This window comes from Pseudorca crassidens, chromosome 2 (genome assembly GCF_039906515.1).
Source record: "Pseudorca crassidens isolate mPseCra1 chromosome 2, mPseCra1.hap1, whole genome shotgun sequence".
Lineage (NCBI taxonomy): Eukaryota > Metazoa > Chordata > Mammalia > Artiodactyla > Delphinidae > Pseudorca > Pseudorca crassidens.
In genome coordinates, this window is record NC_090297.1 from 102,333,033 (window position 1) to 102,352,185 (window position 19,153).

The 19,153-nt window shown below is 46.2% G+C and overlaps 1 protein-coding gene and 1 non-coding gene across 4 annotated transcripts in view; one reads left to right on the forward strand and one right to left on the reverse strand.

Annotated features, from left to right (window-relative positions):
• Positions 1-694: 694 nt before the first annotated feature.
• Positions 695-839, forward strand: LOC137220364 (small nucleolar RNA SNORA48). Its single transcript, XR_010941663.1, has one exon. It is a non-coding gene; the product is annotated as a small nucleolar RNA SNORA48 (small nucleolar RNA).
• An 11,969-nt stretch (positions 840-12,808) lies between these two features.
• CD58 (CD58 molecule) overlaps positions 12,809-19,153 on the reverse strand; it is a 47,224-nt gene continuing 40,879 nt past the window's right edge. The window contains exons 5-6 of one of the 3 annotated variants that reach the window (XM_067727406.1): positions 18,924-18,964; positions 12,809-13,936 (exon numbers count right to left, since the gene is read on the reverse strand). In XM_067727406.1, the coding sequence (XP_067583507.1) occupies positions 18,945-18,964 (20 nt within the window). In that variant the 3' untranslated portion in view covers positions 12,809-13,936; positions 18,924-18,944. Of the gene's footprint in view, positions 13,937-14,359; positions 14,523-14,587; positions 14,851-18,923; positions 18,965-19,153 lie in introns of those variants that run through there. The other 2 variants (XM_067727408.1, XM_067727407.1) reach the window with 2 other exon arrangements.

The following is a 19,153-nucleotide window of genomic DNA, read 5'->3' on the forward strand; positions in this document are numbered from 1 at the left end:
AGGCCACAACAGTGAGAGGCCCGTGTAACACACACACACACACACACACACACACACACACACACAAAATGTTCCTTAAATATGCACATCCTTGGGCTTCCCTGGTGGCGCAGTGGCTAAGAATCCGCCTGCCAAGGCAGGGAACGGGGGTTGAGCCCTGGTCTGGGAGGATCCCACATGCCGTGGAGCAGCTAGGCCCGTGCGCCACAACTACTAAAGCCCGCACGTCTAGAGCCCAAGCTCCGCAACAAGAGAAGCCACCGCAGTGAGAAGCCTCTGCACCGCAACAAAGAGTGGCCCCCACTTGCCGTAACTAGCGGAAGCCCGTGCGCAGCAACGAAGACCCAATGCAGCCAAAAATAAATAAATAAAATAAATTTTAAAAAATTATTATAAAAAAAAATACATAAACGTGTTGACCTAGCAGTTCCACTCCTGAAAATCTACCCTATAGAAATAAAAATACCCGAATGTATGGCTATGTGCACAAATATGTAGAAGGAATTGTTTATGGTGGAAAAAAAACAAAACCTAGAAACAGAAAAAATGTCCTTCAAAAGAGGTATTATTGAGTATATTATGACATGCCATGAGTATATTATGACATGCCAGGGAATACTCTACAGCCATTAAAAAGAATAAATTGGAGCTATATCAGGTGCCTCACAGGGATTGCCATGAATAATTGATGAGAACCCCCTGGCAATGGGCAAAGAGACACCTGATTGGTGGTGGTGCTCTTGTATCAGTCAGGGGCAAAGCAGATGTCTAGTCCTTTCTTCATCGTAGCTTGATGCCTGGGTTGGTGGCCAGAGCTGTTTCATGGCTGGGGCACATAAAAAAAATAAATAAATAAAATAATTGATGAGAAAAAGCAAAGTGCAGGAAATTGGTTATAAAATTTTAAATCATTCCATTTTAAAGAAGAAATAATGCCACCCTCCCCACCCCCGGTCCCCAATGTGCATGTGAGCCAACACACACGAGCATGGAGAAAAACATGGCAGCAACTCGACCCAGTGGTCATCATGGTTTTTGAGGGAAGGACTGTCCACTGTCCTGTGGCAGGAGAGGGATGGGAGAAAGGGAGGGAGAACCCAATCAGAAGAAAAAGGAAAAGAAAAAAAGACTGCATTGAAATTAATACATATATATGTATTAATATGTATAATATATATATTTATGTATTAACATAAAAGTATCTGTGTAAGCAGATGTAAGAAGAAAATTCTAAATTATATATATATATCTTAAACATTTTTGTTAACCTAAAGCATCCAAATGTACATTCCTTCACCAATAGTTTGACAGACAGCCAAGATCTTTTCACTGAGAATAAGTCTGTTTGGGAGGACTGGTTCTGCCCCACTCTGCTTTTTGTACAAAAATCGCACCTTTAATGCTTTGTCTGCAATTTTTTTTAAAAATTATTTATTTATTTATGGCTGTGTTGGGTCTTCGTTTCTGCGCGAGGGCTTTCTCCAGTTGTGGCAAGCGGGGGCCACTCTTCATCACGGTGTGCGGGCCTCACTATCGCGGCCTCTCTTGTTGTGGAGCACAGGCTCCAGACGCGCAGGCTCAGTAGTTGTGGCTCACGGGCCTAGTTGCTCCGTGGCATGTGGGATCTTCCCGGACCAGGGCTCGAACCTGTGTCCCCTGCATTGGCAGGCAGATTCTCAACCACTGCGCCACCAGGGAAGGCCTTTGTCTGCAATTTCTAATTTTAGTTTCTGTAGAGTGAAGTGAGGACTTAAACACTTGGAAAACAACTTTGTACAGGAATCTTTCAGATATTATGCTCCCCCCCCCCGCAACAACTTATTCAGTTGTCTTGCCTACACCCAATTCAACAATCGTATTTTAGGATCTCTCCTTTACTGTCTTTCCAAAACTGTCAACTTGGTTCTTACAGAAACAATTCTTTTTCTCTTACATTCACATTTCCTCAGTTTATGTGACATTTTGTTAAGGTACAACTGGCATTAAACAGGCTTGGGAATAAATACATCTCAGTGTGGGTGACATTCATGTCAACAGGTAGATGCCACTGTATATGGCATCCCAGAAAGTGTGGGCACCCTCTGGTGGCACATTCAGTGCCCCCCACTCCCCGCAAGGGAGCAGCAGTCAGTATGTTTCACGGAGAGAATGCACACGGTCATGGATTCTGGCCAGTCAGTTACAAGAGGTAGAACTTCATTGAAAACCCTTATGTGCTGTGAATTGGTAACCCCTGTTGGATCACATCCAGCTCTCGGATCACGTGACTCTGTCGATTATCCTATGATCGAAATATCTAAGGTTGCAAGCGGATGTGAGCGTGAGGAAGCATGGAGGATTACAGCCTTCTTTTTCAATACATCACGTGGCATGTTGGCTAACACGGCAAAAAGTCTGGGGCAAGTAGCCTGGCTGAGGAGGGCAGACCTCATGCTTCTAATCCTGTCTCAGAACAGGTGATGCAGGGCTGGTTAAGGACTCTGGCCCGGCTTCACATCCCCTAACCTCCTGCATAACTTTGGGAATGTCATCTTACATCACTACATCTGTTCTCTTGTCTGCAAAATGGGGTGACACTGTCTAATTCACAGAGTTCTTTTGAGGCTCACATGAGAGGAATGTTCTTAAAAGTATTCGTCACAACGGCAGGATCATCCGGATTATTTTCATATGTGGACACCCTAGATAACATTTGCAACAATGGCGTGGGGTGAGGGACTCCATCCCTACAACAGGCAGCAAGGTTGACAACAAGGAACATACCCTTTGGAGGCGGATGTATGGGATCTGGAGGCACTTTCACCAGGAATTCACTGCACATCCTTGGGCAAGTCCTCAGCTTTGTCATCTGAGACACGGAGAACAAGAGTGGGAAAATCACATTGAGCTTGAGCAGTTACGGTGAGAATTAAATAGAGGTTAGAGTCCAAAGTTGTCTGGAACATAGGAGAGGCCAGCTAGATATCACTCTTGTGGACGTGACTCTTAGTCTACAAGCTAAGATCTGAAAGAAATGCCATGTCCCCTAGTTTCTACAACTCAACTTATTTCTGACTCTGAGTTCTCATTTCTCTTTATTGGTGGAAAACTTCAACCCCAGTCCTTCCTGGGGACCACCCCCCACTTTGGCGCTGTGGACTGTGATTTGATGTGGTGAAGGACCTGGGGGTGGAGGGTGCTTGACCTTGATCTTTCACGCACACAGGTTGAGCTGGATGTCCTTTGCCCAGTCCGTTTGTCCTGTGGCTATCTATTGCTTCTAGGACATAGTTAGAGCACATAATTATCTTTGTGGCTTGGTGCACAAATGAGTGCAATACAATAGGGAAGAGTAGGGCCTGTGGATAAAGCCATGCCCATCTAAAAGCATCCAAATCCAAAACAAATGTTTAACACTGTGAGTGCCAAACAAAACACACCTGTGGGCAAATGGGCCTCTTGACTGCTCTGTGGCCACAATCGGCATCCCCTCACCTCCACCTCTGCTGGGAACGCTGATCCCCAGGGATCCATTTTTCATATTCTCAGAGCTCTACCAGCAAGGTTCTTCCTCCCCACTTCTGGTGTTCCCTACCCCTTCCTCACTTTATTCTTCTCTATAGCCCTTAGTACTGTACTTTCCTTATTTATCTTGTTTAGTGTCTATTTCCACCCACTAGAATGCAGGCCCGTGAAGACAGGTTTTTCATCTGTTTTACTGTTACATCCCAAGTGCCCAGAACAGTGCCTGGCACATAATAGGCACTCAATAAATGTGTTGAATGAAAAAATGGATGGATGGACAGATGGATGGATGGGTGATTGAGTGACTTCACTGTTGAATGGATGAATTGGTTTCCTTTCTTCCCTGATACTTGTGCTTTCAGAAGATTCTCATCTGGGCTGCAACTAGGGTGAGGTCAGTGAGGCACTCACCTTGGGTGCAAAATTTAAGGGGACACCAAGAAAACTCAGTAATCAAGATAAATGATATTTAATGCAATAGTTTAAAAAATCAAAATTAATGCCAAAAAATCTGTGATGAACAAAATCTCAAACTTTTAAATAAAGACATGATCCTAAAGAAATTGCAGTGAGCTAAAATTAATTGAAAATTATTTAAGATTGTCACTTGGTCAAGGGAAATTCTCAAATATGGCAATGTTCTGAACTGAAAATAAGGTAAGTAAAGAAGCAGACTTTGAAACTTTATTAATGAATTTCTTTTATTAATAAAGTTACAGTCTAATAGGAAAGAACAGTCTAATAAATTCTGTTTTTTGGTATAAATAAAATGTTTAAATGTAGAATAAGGTTGAGTTTTAATATACCTCCTTCTCAATTTTTCATTTTGTAAGCTATTTTAATGTTCTGGAAAAATATGACCTATTAAGAAAATACATGCATATATATATATATGGAAAAAGTTGAAATCTTGCCATCTGCAATAGCGTGGGTGGACCTTGAGGTTATTATGTTAAGTGAAATAAGTCAGACAGAGAAAGAAAATAACCTATAATTTCACTCCTATGTGGAATATAAAAAACAAAATAAATGAACAAACCAAACTAAACACGAAGATACAGAGACTAGAGTAATGGTTACCAGGGGCGACAGGGTTGAGGGGAGGGGGGAGGGCAAAACAGGTCATGGGGATCAACTCTATAGTGACGGATGGAAATGAAATTTTTGGTGCCAAGCATGCGGTAGTGTTTACAGAAGTAGAAATATAATGTACTCATGACACTTATGTAATGTTATAAACTGATATTACCTCAATAAAAAACACGTTTAAAAAGGATAAATATTAAAAAGATAAAGGAGGAGGAGGTGAGGGGATTTCAGGCAGCTGGTGAGCAAGGTGGTCTTGATTGGCGCACTTTTCAATGATTCCCAAATCAAGACACATAGGCCTATTTGATCACTAGCTTTCCCTCTGCAGGAAAGGATCTTGAGAAGGAAGAAAAAGAGATCAAGAAGAGGAAGAGCCTGACAAAAGAGGAAGGGCTTTCTTATTCCCCAGGCATCAGACATTAACACAGGCAGCCCGGGCAACCCACACATTGGCTCACTTTGCTCTCACTTCTGCCATTCCGACCCAGGGGAATGGGTACCACCCAAGATGGCTCGCACCACAACCCCTCAAGGGGGGCTGAGCTGAGCCAGGCCTCCCACTACCTGGTCCCAATAGCCAGTGCTGTGCTTCCTCGGGCTGGTGTACAAATCTGACACTTGGTCGGAGGTTAAAACCGAAGAGGCTCAATTGCTGAAAAGTCCTGAGGTTCTGAATCAAACTGAGTATTTTTACTCAACATCGCAAATTATGCACCATGCTGGCTGAGGCCAAAGGTCAATGTCACTACACTGTTTTCGGAGGGAGGGGAGCGGCAGCCAGTCCATCTTGGGGTTGTAAGAAGCCCTTCACATACGTAAAGGTCTTAGATGCACAAAGACAGACTCTGGTACTGAAACTGAAGACCTCGTGCACTCAAGAATCTTCACAGGGACTTCCCTGGTGCCACAGTGGTTAAGAATCCGCCTGCCAATGCAGGGAACACAGGTTCGAGCCCTGGTCCGGGAAGATCCCACATGCGGCAGAGCAACTAAGCCCGTGAGCCACAACTACTGAGCCTGCACTCCAGAGCCCGTGAGCCACATCTAATGAGACCGCGTGCCACAACTACTGAAGCCTGTGTGCCTAGAGCCCGTGCTCTGCAACAAGTGAAACCACTGCAACGAGAAGCCCGCGCACCACAACGAAGAGTAGCCCCCAGCTCACTGCAACTAGAGAAAGCCCACGCATAGCAACAAAGACCCAACGTAGCCAAAAATAAATAATAAAATAAATTTTTTTTTTTTTTTTTTTTTGCGGTATGTGGGCCTCTCACTGTTGTGGCCTCTCCCATTGCGGAGCACAGGCTTCGGACACGCAGGCTCAGTGGCCACGGCTCACGAGCCCAGTCGTTCCGCGGCATGTGGGATCTTCCCGAACCAGGGCACGAACCTGCATCCCCTGCATTGGCAGGCGGACTCTCAACCACTGCGCCACCATGGAAGCCCATAAATTTATTTTTTTAAAAAAGCAAAAGAATCTTCACAGCTTCTATTTGACATATTTTCTTTTTAGGAATGAAGGAAAATTCTCCCATGTTTGAGCTATTCTTTTATGTCAATTCTACAAAATTGCATGTAACTTTATAAATATTTTTAAAAGATATAGTTTTGTAAGTATTTAATATTCTGCTAATTTGATTTTGAATTGTAAATGTCAAGTATTCTGTTTTGGGGGGTTTTATGTTTTATCAGACTTTGTTAAAAAGGAAAAATTATACATTTTTAGAATGTTTTTATGAGTAAATTTAATGTACTGAAAATAAAAATTAAAAAAAAAAAAAAAAAACTGAGGGTGGATGTTGGGAGGCACCCTGGTGTCAAAGGAAGGCATTGGAGACGAGGCCAAGATTTTAGGGCTCCTGCTTCTGGGCCTTTCACTGGACTAGCTGTGAGTGCTTGGTCCAGTTCCCTTCCTTCTCTAAGTCCCAGTCTTCTCACCTGTCTAATGAGACCTCTGAAAACCCCTCCAGCTTTGAGTCTAGAAGGTAGAATTCAGCATAATATTGGTGCCTTTGATCCATGGTCAACACAAGTGGTTAAAAGCAAGCCCTCTCTCTAGAGAATACCTAAAGATACACTCTTCCTTTGAGTAAACATAAAACAAAACTTGGAAAAGCATTTCTGAGGAATCCTAGCTATATGTGGAAAAATAGACCACACACATCTGTATTATCACAGTGTGGCTTGGTGGTCGAGAGGCCACTGGGGCCACACTGCCTGGGTTTGAATCCTGGTTCTGCCACTTATAACTGACTGACCTTGAACAAGTACATGTCAGTTTTCTCATTTGTGAAACAAGGAGAGTGATAGTACCTGCTTGTCCCTTGGAGAGGGCTGCCAGTGGAGACAGAGTTTTGGGGAGAAGGGCCAGGGGATGCAGAGATGGGTGTGATTAAAACACAAGGCTGAGGCTGCAGGGTAGACAGTTGACGGTGGAAAGGAGGTTCCAGTGGCTTTGCACGAGGACACCCACAGAAGGAGGAGAGGGGCAGGAAGCATGGGGCAGTGTAGAAATGGGTGGGCAGAAGAAGGCAGATGACCGGGGGATGTGTACACTGGGCAGAGCCTGGCTAAGAGGGGAGGAGGGAGAAACACAATGGGACAATCTGTCTCAAGATTCTAAATTAAACTCTGGTTTAAAGGCTTTCATAGACTCACTAGCTAGCGTCTGAAGCTAGTTCTTTGCTCAGACTTCCAAACAGAAAGTTGCTTTTTGACCTGGTAACTTTCAGCCCCGGGTAGAGAGGAGAAACGAAGTCAGAGTCCTGAGGGGAAGGAAGCTGCCTACATAGCCTCTCAGCCTCCAAAGAGCTGAGAGCTGAGCCTGGGCTGAGAAGCTGATGGGGAAGGCCTACTTCAGGATGAGATGCCAGCCTCCTCTATATTTCTTTTTTGGCTGTGCCGCGCAGCTTGCGGGATCTTAGTTCCCCCACCAGGGATTGAACCTGTGCCCCCTGCAGCGGAAGCTCACAGTCTTAACCCCTGGACCACCAGGGAAGTCCCAATTCCTTAGTTTCTTTTTCAGGAATAACAGTTTTATTAGGACAATCCATATACTATAGAATCCACCCATTCAAAGTGTACAATTCAATAGTTTTAGTGTGTTCAGAGTTGTGCAGTCACTGCAATCAATTCTAGAACATTTTCATCATCCCCCAAGAGAAACCTTGTACTCAGGAGCAGTCCCTCCCTCCCCCCACCCCACATCCCCCTCCCAGCCCTATTCTGGAAATTTTGTATAAATAAAATTGTATAATATGTGGTCTTTTTAAATTGGCTTCTTTTACTTAGCGTGTTTTCAAGGTTCATCCATGTAGTAGCATGAGTCAGACCTTCATTACCTTTTTTTAGTTTTAAAAAATGTTTTTTATTTTATTTATTTATTAAAAATTTTTATCTTATACTTTTTAAAATAAAAGCATATATTATTTATATAATGGGGGGAACCCCACAATATTTTCAAGGGAGAGAGAAAAAAATCTGGATTAGTAAAATAGGAACCTGGCATTCAAGATCTATTCCAGGTTTAGAATACCAGTAGAGATTGGCTGACATCCTAAAAGATTGGTCTGTTCTCTAACTTTCGGCCAGTGAGCACCAAATTCAGGAAAACCTTCAACCTTATTCACAGAAGAGAATGGGCAATAGTAGTAGCTACTGTTTATAAACTAGGCCTTGTGCTTAACGATTTGTAACTGTCATCTTCAACAATCCCAAGTGGTAGATGCTATTAGCCCTGTTTTATACATGAGACCAAGAGAGCTTACATAACTGACTCCAAATCTGCACACGAACCCTCCTCGGATAACAGGAAAACCATCTGAAGGGCAAGTGACACTGAAGGTTGAACAAATTACCGTCTTGGTGGAAACAGTAACAAATTACAATAAACTCTGACCCAGAAACTGCTGAAGAACAGGATCTAAGAATATTTACTGGTGAAAGATAGGTGTTCAAATATGACCTATCTTCTATCGTTGCCTTAAATAATTAAATGCTAGCTACTTATAAATTCAGTGGGAAACTCATTCTACGCAGATATAGGTAGGTTTCCGTTACCCAAATGCAAATCTAATCAGGTCTGAAATCCTAAAAGTAGAACATTAAGCTAAATGATAACTCTCCCAATATGTTTTCAGTTTTTTTTTTTTTCTTTTAATGGCACCTCATGGGAGCCTGGACACAATGTCCAACTTGAGAATCACCTCTAATTTTCTTTTTTTTCTTTAATTAATGAATTTTATTTATTTTTGGCTGTGTTGGGTCTTCGTTGCTGCACGCGGGCTTTCTCTAGTTGCAGCGAGCGGGGGCTACTCTTCGTTGTGGTGAGCGGGCTTCTCATTGCGGTGGCTTCTCTTGTTGTGGAGCACAGGCTCCATGCGTGTGGGCTTCAGTAGTTGTGGCATGCCGGCTCAGTAGTTGTGGCTCACGGGCTCTAGAGCACAGGCTCAGCAGTTGTGGTGCATGGGCTTAGTTGCTCCGTGGCATGAAAAATGTTTGTTTGTTTTAATTTTAATTTTTAGCTGAGTTGGGTCTTTGTTGCTGTGCTGCGCACGGGCTTTCTCTAGTTGCGGCGAGCGGGGTCTACTCTTCGTTGCGGTGCACCAGCACCAGGGAAGCCCCAAAAATGTTTTTTAATATTATACGAACACACCATAGAGTATATTCTCTCATAAACACTATGTGGGTGAAGAAATAACAATGTCAACTCCCCTGAAGCCCTCATGACCCTTCACAGTCAGTATTCCCTCCTCCCCCATCATTTAGAGTACGAATGACCTTTTCTTTACCATATAGCACCACACAGTATAGTCTGTATCACTAAAGACCTTCATTACTTTTTATACTGAATATTATTCCATTGTATGGATAGACCGCATTTTATTGATCTGTTCATCAGTGGATGTATATTTGGATTATTTCCATTATTTGCCTATTGTCAATAATGATCTATGAACATCCGTGTACAAGTTTTTCTGTGGACATATGTGTATATTTTTCTTGGGTATATACCAAGGGGTGGAATTGCTGGGACATGTGTTTATACTTCCTTCATTCTTTGCATGCACTTCCACTTTAGGATATGGTATACTCCTCACAAGTGCTCACAGGTCTGCTTGCCCCGTCATGCTATGAGCTTCCTCCGAATACCCCATGGAAACTAGCACCTAGAAAGCACTAAACAAAAGTGTGTGGGGTCTTCCACTGCTTCAGATGATGCTTACAGAGTAAGACGAGGCCTGGGAACTGACCTTCGGATCTTACAATGAGGGGGTCATCGGTAGGCTTGGCAAATAGTGGGGGTGAAAGGCTGATTGAAGTGTGCTCAAGAAAGAATGGGGGGGACTTCCCCGGTGGTCCAATGCAGGGGACGCGGGGTTCAATCCCTGGTCGGGGAACTAAGATCCCACATGCCGTGGGGCAACTAAGCCCGCCCGCCTCAACTACTGAGCTCGCGCACCTCACCGAGAGAGGCTGTGCGCCGCACGCTACAGAGCCCACGTGCCCTCGAGCCCGCGCCACAACTAGAGAAGAGGAAACCTGCACACCACAACTAGAGAGAAGGCTGCGCGCCCCAATGAAAGATCCCGCATGCCTCAACGAAGATCCCGCGTGCCGCAACTAGGACCCGATGCAGCCAAAAATAAAGTCAATAAATAATAAACAAATCTTAAAAAAAAAAGAAAGAATGGGGAGAGAAGAGTCAGAAAAATGAAGTACAGATCATTCTTTTGAGGAACTTTTCATAAAAGAGAGCAGAAAAATGAGACAAGAGCTGGACAGGGAAGTGTAGTCGAGCATTTTGGGTTTTTGAAGATATGAGAAATGACAGTATGTTTGTATGATGTCGTTGAAAAGTTAAAGCTGATGCTGTGGAGACAGGTGGACAAAGAGTCATGTCCCTATGCAGATGAGGGGAGAGGGTGTCCCGTGCATAAGCAGTGTGAATGATTCGTCCCCTGAAATTCATGTTGAAACCCTCACCCCTACTGCGGCTGTATTTGGAGATAAGGCCTTCGAGGAGGTGATAAATGTTAAATGAGGTCATAAGGGGAGGTCCCCAATCCGGTAGATTGGTGCCCTTCTAAGAGGAAGAGACACAAGAGCTCTTCTCCCTGCCACGTGAGGACACAGCCAGACAAGAAGGGTTCTCACCAGGAACCACACTGGCCGGCACCTGATGTGGGACTTCCCAGCTTCTAGCACTGAGACAAACACATTTCTGTGTTTTAAGCCAGTCTATGGTATTTTGTTATGGCAACCCGAGCACACTAAGACAAGTGGAGAGATTGGTTTTAGGAGCAAGGAGATTTCATCTACGGTAACAAGAGGCAAAGCACATGGGTGCCGATGCAGCTGGGTGAGGAGATGTGTGGTGGGAAGGTGGGAGCTAGGTGGGAGAAGGGTTCTCCTCAGTGCTTTTGTTTTCAGTGATATGGGAAGCAAGGTGAGCAGTTGAGAGTTGTTAGTAGTGCAGGTCTAAGAAGAGCAATGAGGAGGCAGTGAACGGACCAGGGCAATGCAGCGAGGACGTCTGGGAAACACTGTGAGTCCCTTTGAGGTCTGCAGTCATTGAAATCAAACTTGTCGGCTGGGTGGTGTGTTTTTCTCCAGGATGTTCAGCAGTTTGGATGCAGGCAGGGAACTAGTAGATGCAACTATAACCACAGTTGGGGTTTGGCCAAGTGAGGGGGTAAAGAGTGAGGGTTAGAGGAGTGATTACATTGATGCACGCTGAACACCCCAAACAGTGAGGAGAACGAAGACCCCGAGCAGCTGAGGGCCAGGGAAGAGGCAGGATGGCTGGCTTGCAGGTCCTGGTGGGCTTGCAGGAGTTTGGGATTCGGGGGCCCTCAAGGGTGTGGTGTGGAAGATAACAAGCAGAGAGGGCACGCTTGTAGCTGAGATGGTGAGGGACTGCGGGCTTTACTGATAAAAAGGTCAGGAGCAGGGCGTGCTGGGAAAGGAAGAGCCCTGGGGGAGACCATGATTCGCAGGTTTTGAAAACACTCAGATTCTGAAAGGAGCAGCGTTAAGGGAGAGTGATTTCCACCTGGTACTAAACATCTTTACGCCACGAGGAATAAAAAGGATAACTCAGAAAAGGGCTATCAGGTGGTGGTGATCTGCTGGTGTGAGCTTCAAAGCTGGGCAAGGAGCAATGGTCTGAAAGCAGGAACGAGCTGGGAGGATGCCCCCCTCCCTCTGGGACCAGCATACAAGGTGCACAGGAGAGGAGAGCTTCCACTTGAGAGGGTTGCGGGAAGCAGCAACCTAGGGGAGAGCCAGGGTTCCTGACAACAGAAAGGGGACATGAACATTCGTTGAAGAGGATACTAGGAATTTTACTGTTGACTGATGGGGTCAGAAAGGGCCAGAGAGAGCGTATGGGGACCAAAGTACGGAAGACACATTTCGTTAAGACAGCTAAGCCACCTGGAGGCCAAGGCGGGAGCTCTTCTCTGGGGTGCGCAGGGCTTCCAGGCCTCGGTCTCCCTCTTACTGACGCTGTGGGGAGCTGGATGCCACTGTGTCCCGGGGCCCCTTTGCAAACACCCACCTTGGAGGGAAGAAACATCTCCTCTTTCAGGCTGAAGACTCTCATGTGACAGGAACTGCAGGGAGAGTGCGGGCTCAGGAGCGAAGGCCTTTGCACGGTGACTCCGGGGATCTCGGGTTTCTATGATGGCTGCCCAGCGGAGAGCTGGGGCAATTCACCTCTTTATCCAGGAGAAGCTGCTGTTCTGCATGCGTACAGCAGCGGTCCCCAACCTTTTTGGCACCGGGGACTGGCTTCCTGGAAGACAATTTTTCTACGGACCGGTGGTGCGGGCAGTGGGTTGGCGGGGCGTACGGTTCAGGCGGTAATGAGAGCGATGGGAAGCGGCAGGTGAAGCTTTGCTCACCAATCACCTCCTGCTGGGCGGCCCCATTCCTAAGAGGCCGAGGACCGCTCCCGGCCCGAGGCCCAGGGGTCTGGGACCCCTGGTGTATATCACTTTACAGTTTGTTTTATCGTTCGTTTGTTTTGGGTGCTGATCAAGATACAGATTTTAACACCCAAAGTATTTTATAACTTCCCATTTTTGCCACTTTATGAATTCCAAGAATAATTCATTTCTCACTTAAGACTGATTGCAGTTAGGAAAGAGGAAAAAAATAGATGAAGAATTTTTTCAGGTTAGTATTTTCTATTGAGAGGAGACAGTGCAAGTAAGATTGAAGAAGTTATTTCAAACATATACAATAGTACATATATTGGTTACTTAAAATTTAAACATTTGGGAAGAACATGAAATTGTTATAGCCTCGTAATTTACAAATAATGCACATTGTACAACAAAAATGTATTTTTTGATGAATGACAAACATACGCTTCTGAAACAAATTCTCTAAATATAAAATTTTAATTTTCTTTTTAAATTAACTTTTATTGGAGTATAGTTGGTTTAAGAGTTCTCTGTTTACCTGCCAATGTGACAGCTAACTAACATGATAAACTACCGTGCTACTGATCCTGCAATGAACTGTTTTTCCTCTAAAACCAAAGAGTGGATTATAGATTTTAGTAAAAAACCTTCACCTCCTGAGTCATGTGACTATTTTGTTTTACAACTCTAACAAGAAAAAAAGAGCCACTTAGTCACATATATATATATATATATATACACACATACTTACATTATTTACAAAGATTTACATTTCTCCAAAAATACAATTTATAATAAACAATTACGGGACAAGACAGTATCTGGTGATACTCAGTGTTGGTGACAGAGTAGAAACTAATGCCTGTTGTTTGTTAGTCCTTGTTTCTTCCATGAAGCATTATTTTTTGTTGTTATAAATTTATTTATTTGTTTTATTTTTGGCTGTGTTGGGTCTTCATTGCTGTGCACGGGCTTTCTCTAGTTGTGGTGAGTGGGGACTACTCTTCGTTGCAATGTGCGGGCTTCTCACTGCAGTGGCTTCTTTTGTTGCTCCAGGTGTGCAGGCTTCAGTAGTTGTTTCACGCAGGCTCAGTAGTTGTGGCTCGCAGGCTCTAGAGCGCCGGCTCAGTAGTTGTGGCGCACAGGCTTAGCTGCTCCGCGGCATGTGGGATCTTCGCGGAACAGGGATCAAACCCGTGTGCCCTGCATTGGCAGGTGGATTCTTAACCACTGCGCCACCAGGGAAGTCCTGAAACATTGCTTCTTATAAAGGGTCCATTCAGGTTAGACTTCCAAAGTTTCCTCAAGGATGAGGTAGTACTCAAATGGTAAATCAGATGCCTTCTCAAAGTGACTGAAATAACGTAATTAGCATGCGTTTGACTTCATCTTCTGTTACCAAACAACAGGTGCTATAAAAGAAATATCTCATATTAGTATAAAATGCAGTCAGTCTGTGCTGCAGTCTATGAGTCTATAAATTACCCTCCGATTCTAATGCGGGTAGCCCTTTTGTAATAAACCCATCAAAAGCAAGGGTTCTAGGGAGCAGAGATGGAGGGAGATTGGTCTTGGGCTCTCATGAGATGGTAGCTGGAGATCCACCAGAAGGTCTACTCTCAGCGCACAGCACTAATTCACAGTCCCATCTTCTCAAACCAACTCAGTCTTTGAGTATAAATGAAATCTCCAAACAACAGAGCTGGGCCCTTAAGACCCATATGTAAACTGTCACCCCTTCTAACAGTCATCTCCTTCTTTGCCACATGAATCCCTGAGTGTGGTTTTCTTCTTTCAGTTTCTCTTTCTGATTATTCATCTCTGTGGTGATGACAGAGCACCCTCGGGTAACTCAGAGGAAATCAGCCCAAACACCCAGCTCCAGCCTTGACCAAGTCCCTGCGAACTGAGATTCCATTCCATGGCTTTTTTTGTCTTCCCCACAGTCTATATTTCCATAGGCCAGATCAGACCACAGCTCCCAAAATATCTGCATTCCTTTGGTAACAGGAATTCATAAAAATTTAGTGCTGGAGTCACGGGTTAGATAAAGGAAATAGGAGTTTTCCTTACGAAGAACCCTGTAGGACTTGAAAATGGGTGCTGGGGATTTCTGAGGGGGATGAAGTGGGCAGCAGCTCTCCACCTAGCCCTGGCAGCACAGGCTCTTCCGCAGGGACTTTCTCACCCTCTCCCACAGCCAGGTGCGTCCACTGCCAAAGAATCAGGCCTGCGTCTCCAGTTCTCCTTCAGACTGAGGTAGCACCTGCAAGTCTTTCTTCCCAGAGAATTGGGGGACTCGGCTCCCTTTTTAATTTGGTTGGCTCTGTTTTCCAGACATTTACCAAAAGTGAAGAATACCAGCACTGTCTTGGTGAGAAGTGTAATATCACACCCAACTTCCCTCAGATATCTGATATTTACTTGGTTGCCCTCAGATATATATATTTTTTTGCGGTACGCAGGCCTCTCACTGTTGCGGCCTCTACCATGGCGGAGCGCAGGCTCAGCGGCCATGGCTCACGGGCCCAGCCGCTCCGCGGCATGTGGGATCTTCCCGGACCGGGGCACGAACCCGTGTCCCCTGCATCGGCAGGCGGACTCTCAACCACTGCGCCACCAGGGAAGTCCCCCTCAGGTATTTTTAATTGGGGTTAGCTCTTCCTGACACTGGTCTTACGGAGATGTGACAAGTTCACATTTCTTCCTGGTTGTGCTTGCCCCTCCCCAGCTCCTCTCCCAAGCCCTGCCTCTCCATCATATCTGTAACCCTTTAATAACTGAGTTGAGGGAACTCCCCCCTGCAGCCACAGTGGGCTCTTTAAATCTAAAGAGTATTATTAAATACGGTAGGAAACACACAAAGTACAAAATCTGAATAGCAAACAAAAATACGCCAAGGAAAGTAAGCTCCTCTCCCACACCCAACCCCATCCTACCTAGGTTTCTCCCTGGGATGTTACCTTAAGAAGTCAGGTTTACTTTCCTAGCTCATCATTCCAAAGCAATGTTTTTCACGCAAAACTCTCCTGCTCCAGAACCTACAATGACCCCCTACTCCCATATCACTTGATTTTAACGCCCTTGACTTCCAAAATTTTTCTTGCAAATATTGTCTCTTTTGCCATTTCTTCAACTTGATGCTAAGCAGGTTGACGTCTTTATCAAATAACCACGACAGGTTGCGTTCCCCTCCGTGTCTCTGCTGATTCTCCCAGCTGGAATGCCTTTTCCACTCTGCTCTTGCTTTGAAGATCTAGCTCACATCGTACTCCTTTCAAAATCTTCATGATTATTCTGGCCTCTTCACCTCCCCCTTGTTGGTTGCCCAGCCCTGACCATCCATTCCAGCCCATCACCATGTGCTTCTTGCCTAAGTCTTTCTGTTTCTTACACACTCATCCATTCTCCCCACTGTGACCATAAGCTCCTCAGGGTAGGAGCTTTAATATATGCTTTCTCTGAATCCCACACAATGTCTAGCCTCACTGGGTACACTGATCTCAAGCCATGGGCTAACACAGTGCCTGACATCTAGTAATCTCCATAAGTTATTTGCTGAATGAATAAAGGAGCAAGGGAAAGGAGTGAGTTCTGGGATACCCCATCACCTTTCTCAGTGGCCCGGGATGACAGCGCTCCCATGAACAACATTCCCCGTCACTGTCTGTGATGGCCATGCCTCCACTGCTACCAAGTGGATCTCAGCAGAGGCACTCCTCCGATCTCACCGTCACCTGCCCTCACACACATTACTTCAAATCCGAAACGCCCCACCTCTGACCATAACCCCCAGGTCTTCTACCTCTCCCCACACTGCTAGCACACCTGCCCCTCACCTCATCCATGGCTACCTGACTCCTCTCCAACCCCTCTCCATGGGGCCTCCTGGACCATCAACCCCTCGCAGACTCACTACCGCTGCCCACTTTGCACCCTGAAGCTGGCTGAGCTGTCCCCTAGAACCCCTTGCCCCAGGCCTTCTGCAGCAACTGACTTCCCGGGTGACCTGGTCACTGTCCTGGCTGGCAGCTGGGGAGAAAGGAAGCCTCCCAAGCCCACCCATTGGTCTGACTGCCCCCAGACCCTCACTGCTGTGCTGCGATCCCTCCACTCCAACCACTCACCCAGGGGCTTTCATGAAAGTCAGCAACTCGTTCAACCAAGCGAAAGGTCTCGACCGCTGCCTCCCGCTTTGCCTCCTTGCAGCTCTAGCACGTCGCCTCCCCCTCGGACCCCTAACAGGGAGCCGCCTGGGTCTCCTCCTGGCTCCTCTGCCTCGCCCACCACTCGAAGGCCTTCAGCTTCTCTTTCTTGGTGACCTCAAATGCTCAGGGAATCCATCACTGTTCTGACGAAGATGCTCCCCAACCTGTAACCCCAGCCCCTAAGGCCACTTCTCCAATATGCTGGACGCCCCTATCCACGTGATGTGCCCGCACCCCAGACTCAGCCTGTCAGAGCACAAGTTCACCTTCCCAAACAAGGGCCCCGCCTGAGTCCTCCGTTGTGCCTGCCATGCTGCCAAGGGTCAGAATTCCTGTCCCTTTTGGCTTCTTTCTTTCTTTAGTCAATCAATTAATTCATTTTTATTTTAGGCTGTGTTGGGTCTTCGTTGCTGTGCGTGGGCTTTCTCTAGTTGTGGCGAGCGGGGGCTGCTCTTCATTGTGGTGCGTGGGCTTCTCATTGTGGTGGCTTCTCTTGGTGCAGAGCACAGGCTCTAGGCACGCGGGTTTCAGTAGTTGTGGCTCATAGGCTTACTCACTCCACGGCACGTGGGATCTTCCCGGGCCAGGGCTCGAACCCGTGTCCCCTGCAGTGGCAGGTGGATTCTTAACCACTGCTCTGCCAGGGAAGCCCCTTGGCTCCTTTCTTGAAGAATAATCATAACCATAATAGCTAACATTTACTGAGCACCATTATGAGCCCGTCACTCTTCTAAGTATTTTGCTTACAATAACTTGTTTGTACATATTATTTCTCTGCTATTATTACCTACACTATCGTTGTGATTTCTATACTATTGTTATGCCCATTGTCCACAGAAGAAAACTGAGGTGGCAAAGAGTTTAATTGACTTGTCCGAGGGCCGTGAGAGACAGAGCTGCCATTTAACCCCAGGGAGTCTGGCACCAGACTACACTCTCCGCTGAGACTTTGTTCATACGATATCCGTACTTTCTCTGAAACCTAGCCCTCCTTCATTTCTGCCATGACCACCCCGATTCAACCTCTCCTCTGCTTGGCTGGATTATTTCATTTATCCACCAACCAGTGTCCCCATCTCTAGCCTCTTGTCTATTAATTCACCCTATGCTTTACCAGCAGAGAGATCTTTCCAAAGCATAGCTCTGCTCAAAAATCCTCAGTGGGGACTTCCCTGGTGGCACAGTGGTTAAGAATCCATCCACCTGCCAATGCAGGGGACACGGGTTCGATCCCTGGTTGGGGAAGATCCCACATGCCGCGGAGCAACTGAGCCCATGAGCCGCAACTACTGAGCCTGCGCTCTAGAGCCCGTGCTCCGCAACGAGAGAAGCCACCGCAAAGAGAAGCCCCCGCTTGCCGCAACCAGAGAAAGCCCACACGCAGCAACGGAGACCCAACACAGCCAAAAATAAATCAAATCAATCAATCAATCCTCAGTGGTTTCCCAGAAAAAAATCACCCAACCTCTTGGCAACTCTCTCTCAATATCTTGGCCTGGCTCAACCTCTATCCCACCAACATACGCTGCCCCCAGGAGGGATGACTTGCCACCCCCTACCCTGCCTTTTACAGCCCTGGGCCTTTACTCTTCCCTTCATCCCTCAAAGCCCGGCTCGTGGGCCCCTGCCTCCTGACCACGGGGACTCTGCCAGGACGGGGCCTTCTGGAGCCTCCTTACAGCAACTGACTTCACCCACCGCCACCGTTCATTGTGTTTGGATCCTATCTTTTGTTCACGATACGGGCCCAGCTCTGACCCTGGCTCCTGAAGTGAACCCTATCCTTGGCTCGATTTTCCTGGGATGGGAGAAGGAGGGAGCAGATTGTGGTGGGTAACAGGATAACTCTAGGAGTCTGAAGACCTAGATTTGAATCCCAGCTCTACATTTATGAGCGATGGGACCTGACTTCTCCGAGTCTCACGTTTGCTGTCTCTAAACAAGCTGTAAAGATACCCCCTTGCAAAGCTCACTGAGAGGGTTCAATGAGATGTTACATGGGAAGTCGCCATTTGGTGCTTAATGAACCGTGGTGAGTATATCTGCTGATGTAACTTATTACTGTTCAAGGCAACTAACTGGCAGATAAGTAGAATCTGGCTCCCCAAGGAACAGGCCCTCTACATCAGGCTGTTCTGCTTCTAGTGCACGATATACAATGCACCCACTGAGCAGTCTACAGGACACTTACCTAGTTCTCCGTGTTTCTCTGCTATGGGCGTCCCAGAAAACCTACAAATGAAGACATTTGCATCTCAGTTAAAGAGCTGAAAAGAAAAGCTGGAATCTGGAGTTGCTGGCTAGAGGCCTGAACTGGGAAAATTCTAAAGCAGAGCCCTGTCGAGCTGGTATTTCCTACTCTCCTAAATGCTTGCATCAAATTGGCCATAGAGTTGGGCCAAAGAGTTGTTCAAAAACTGG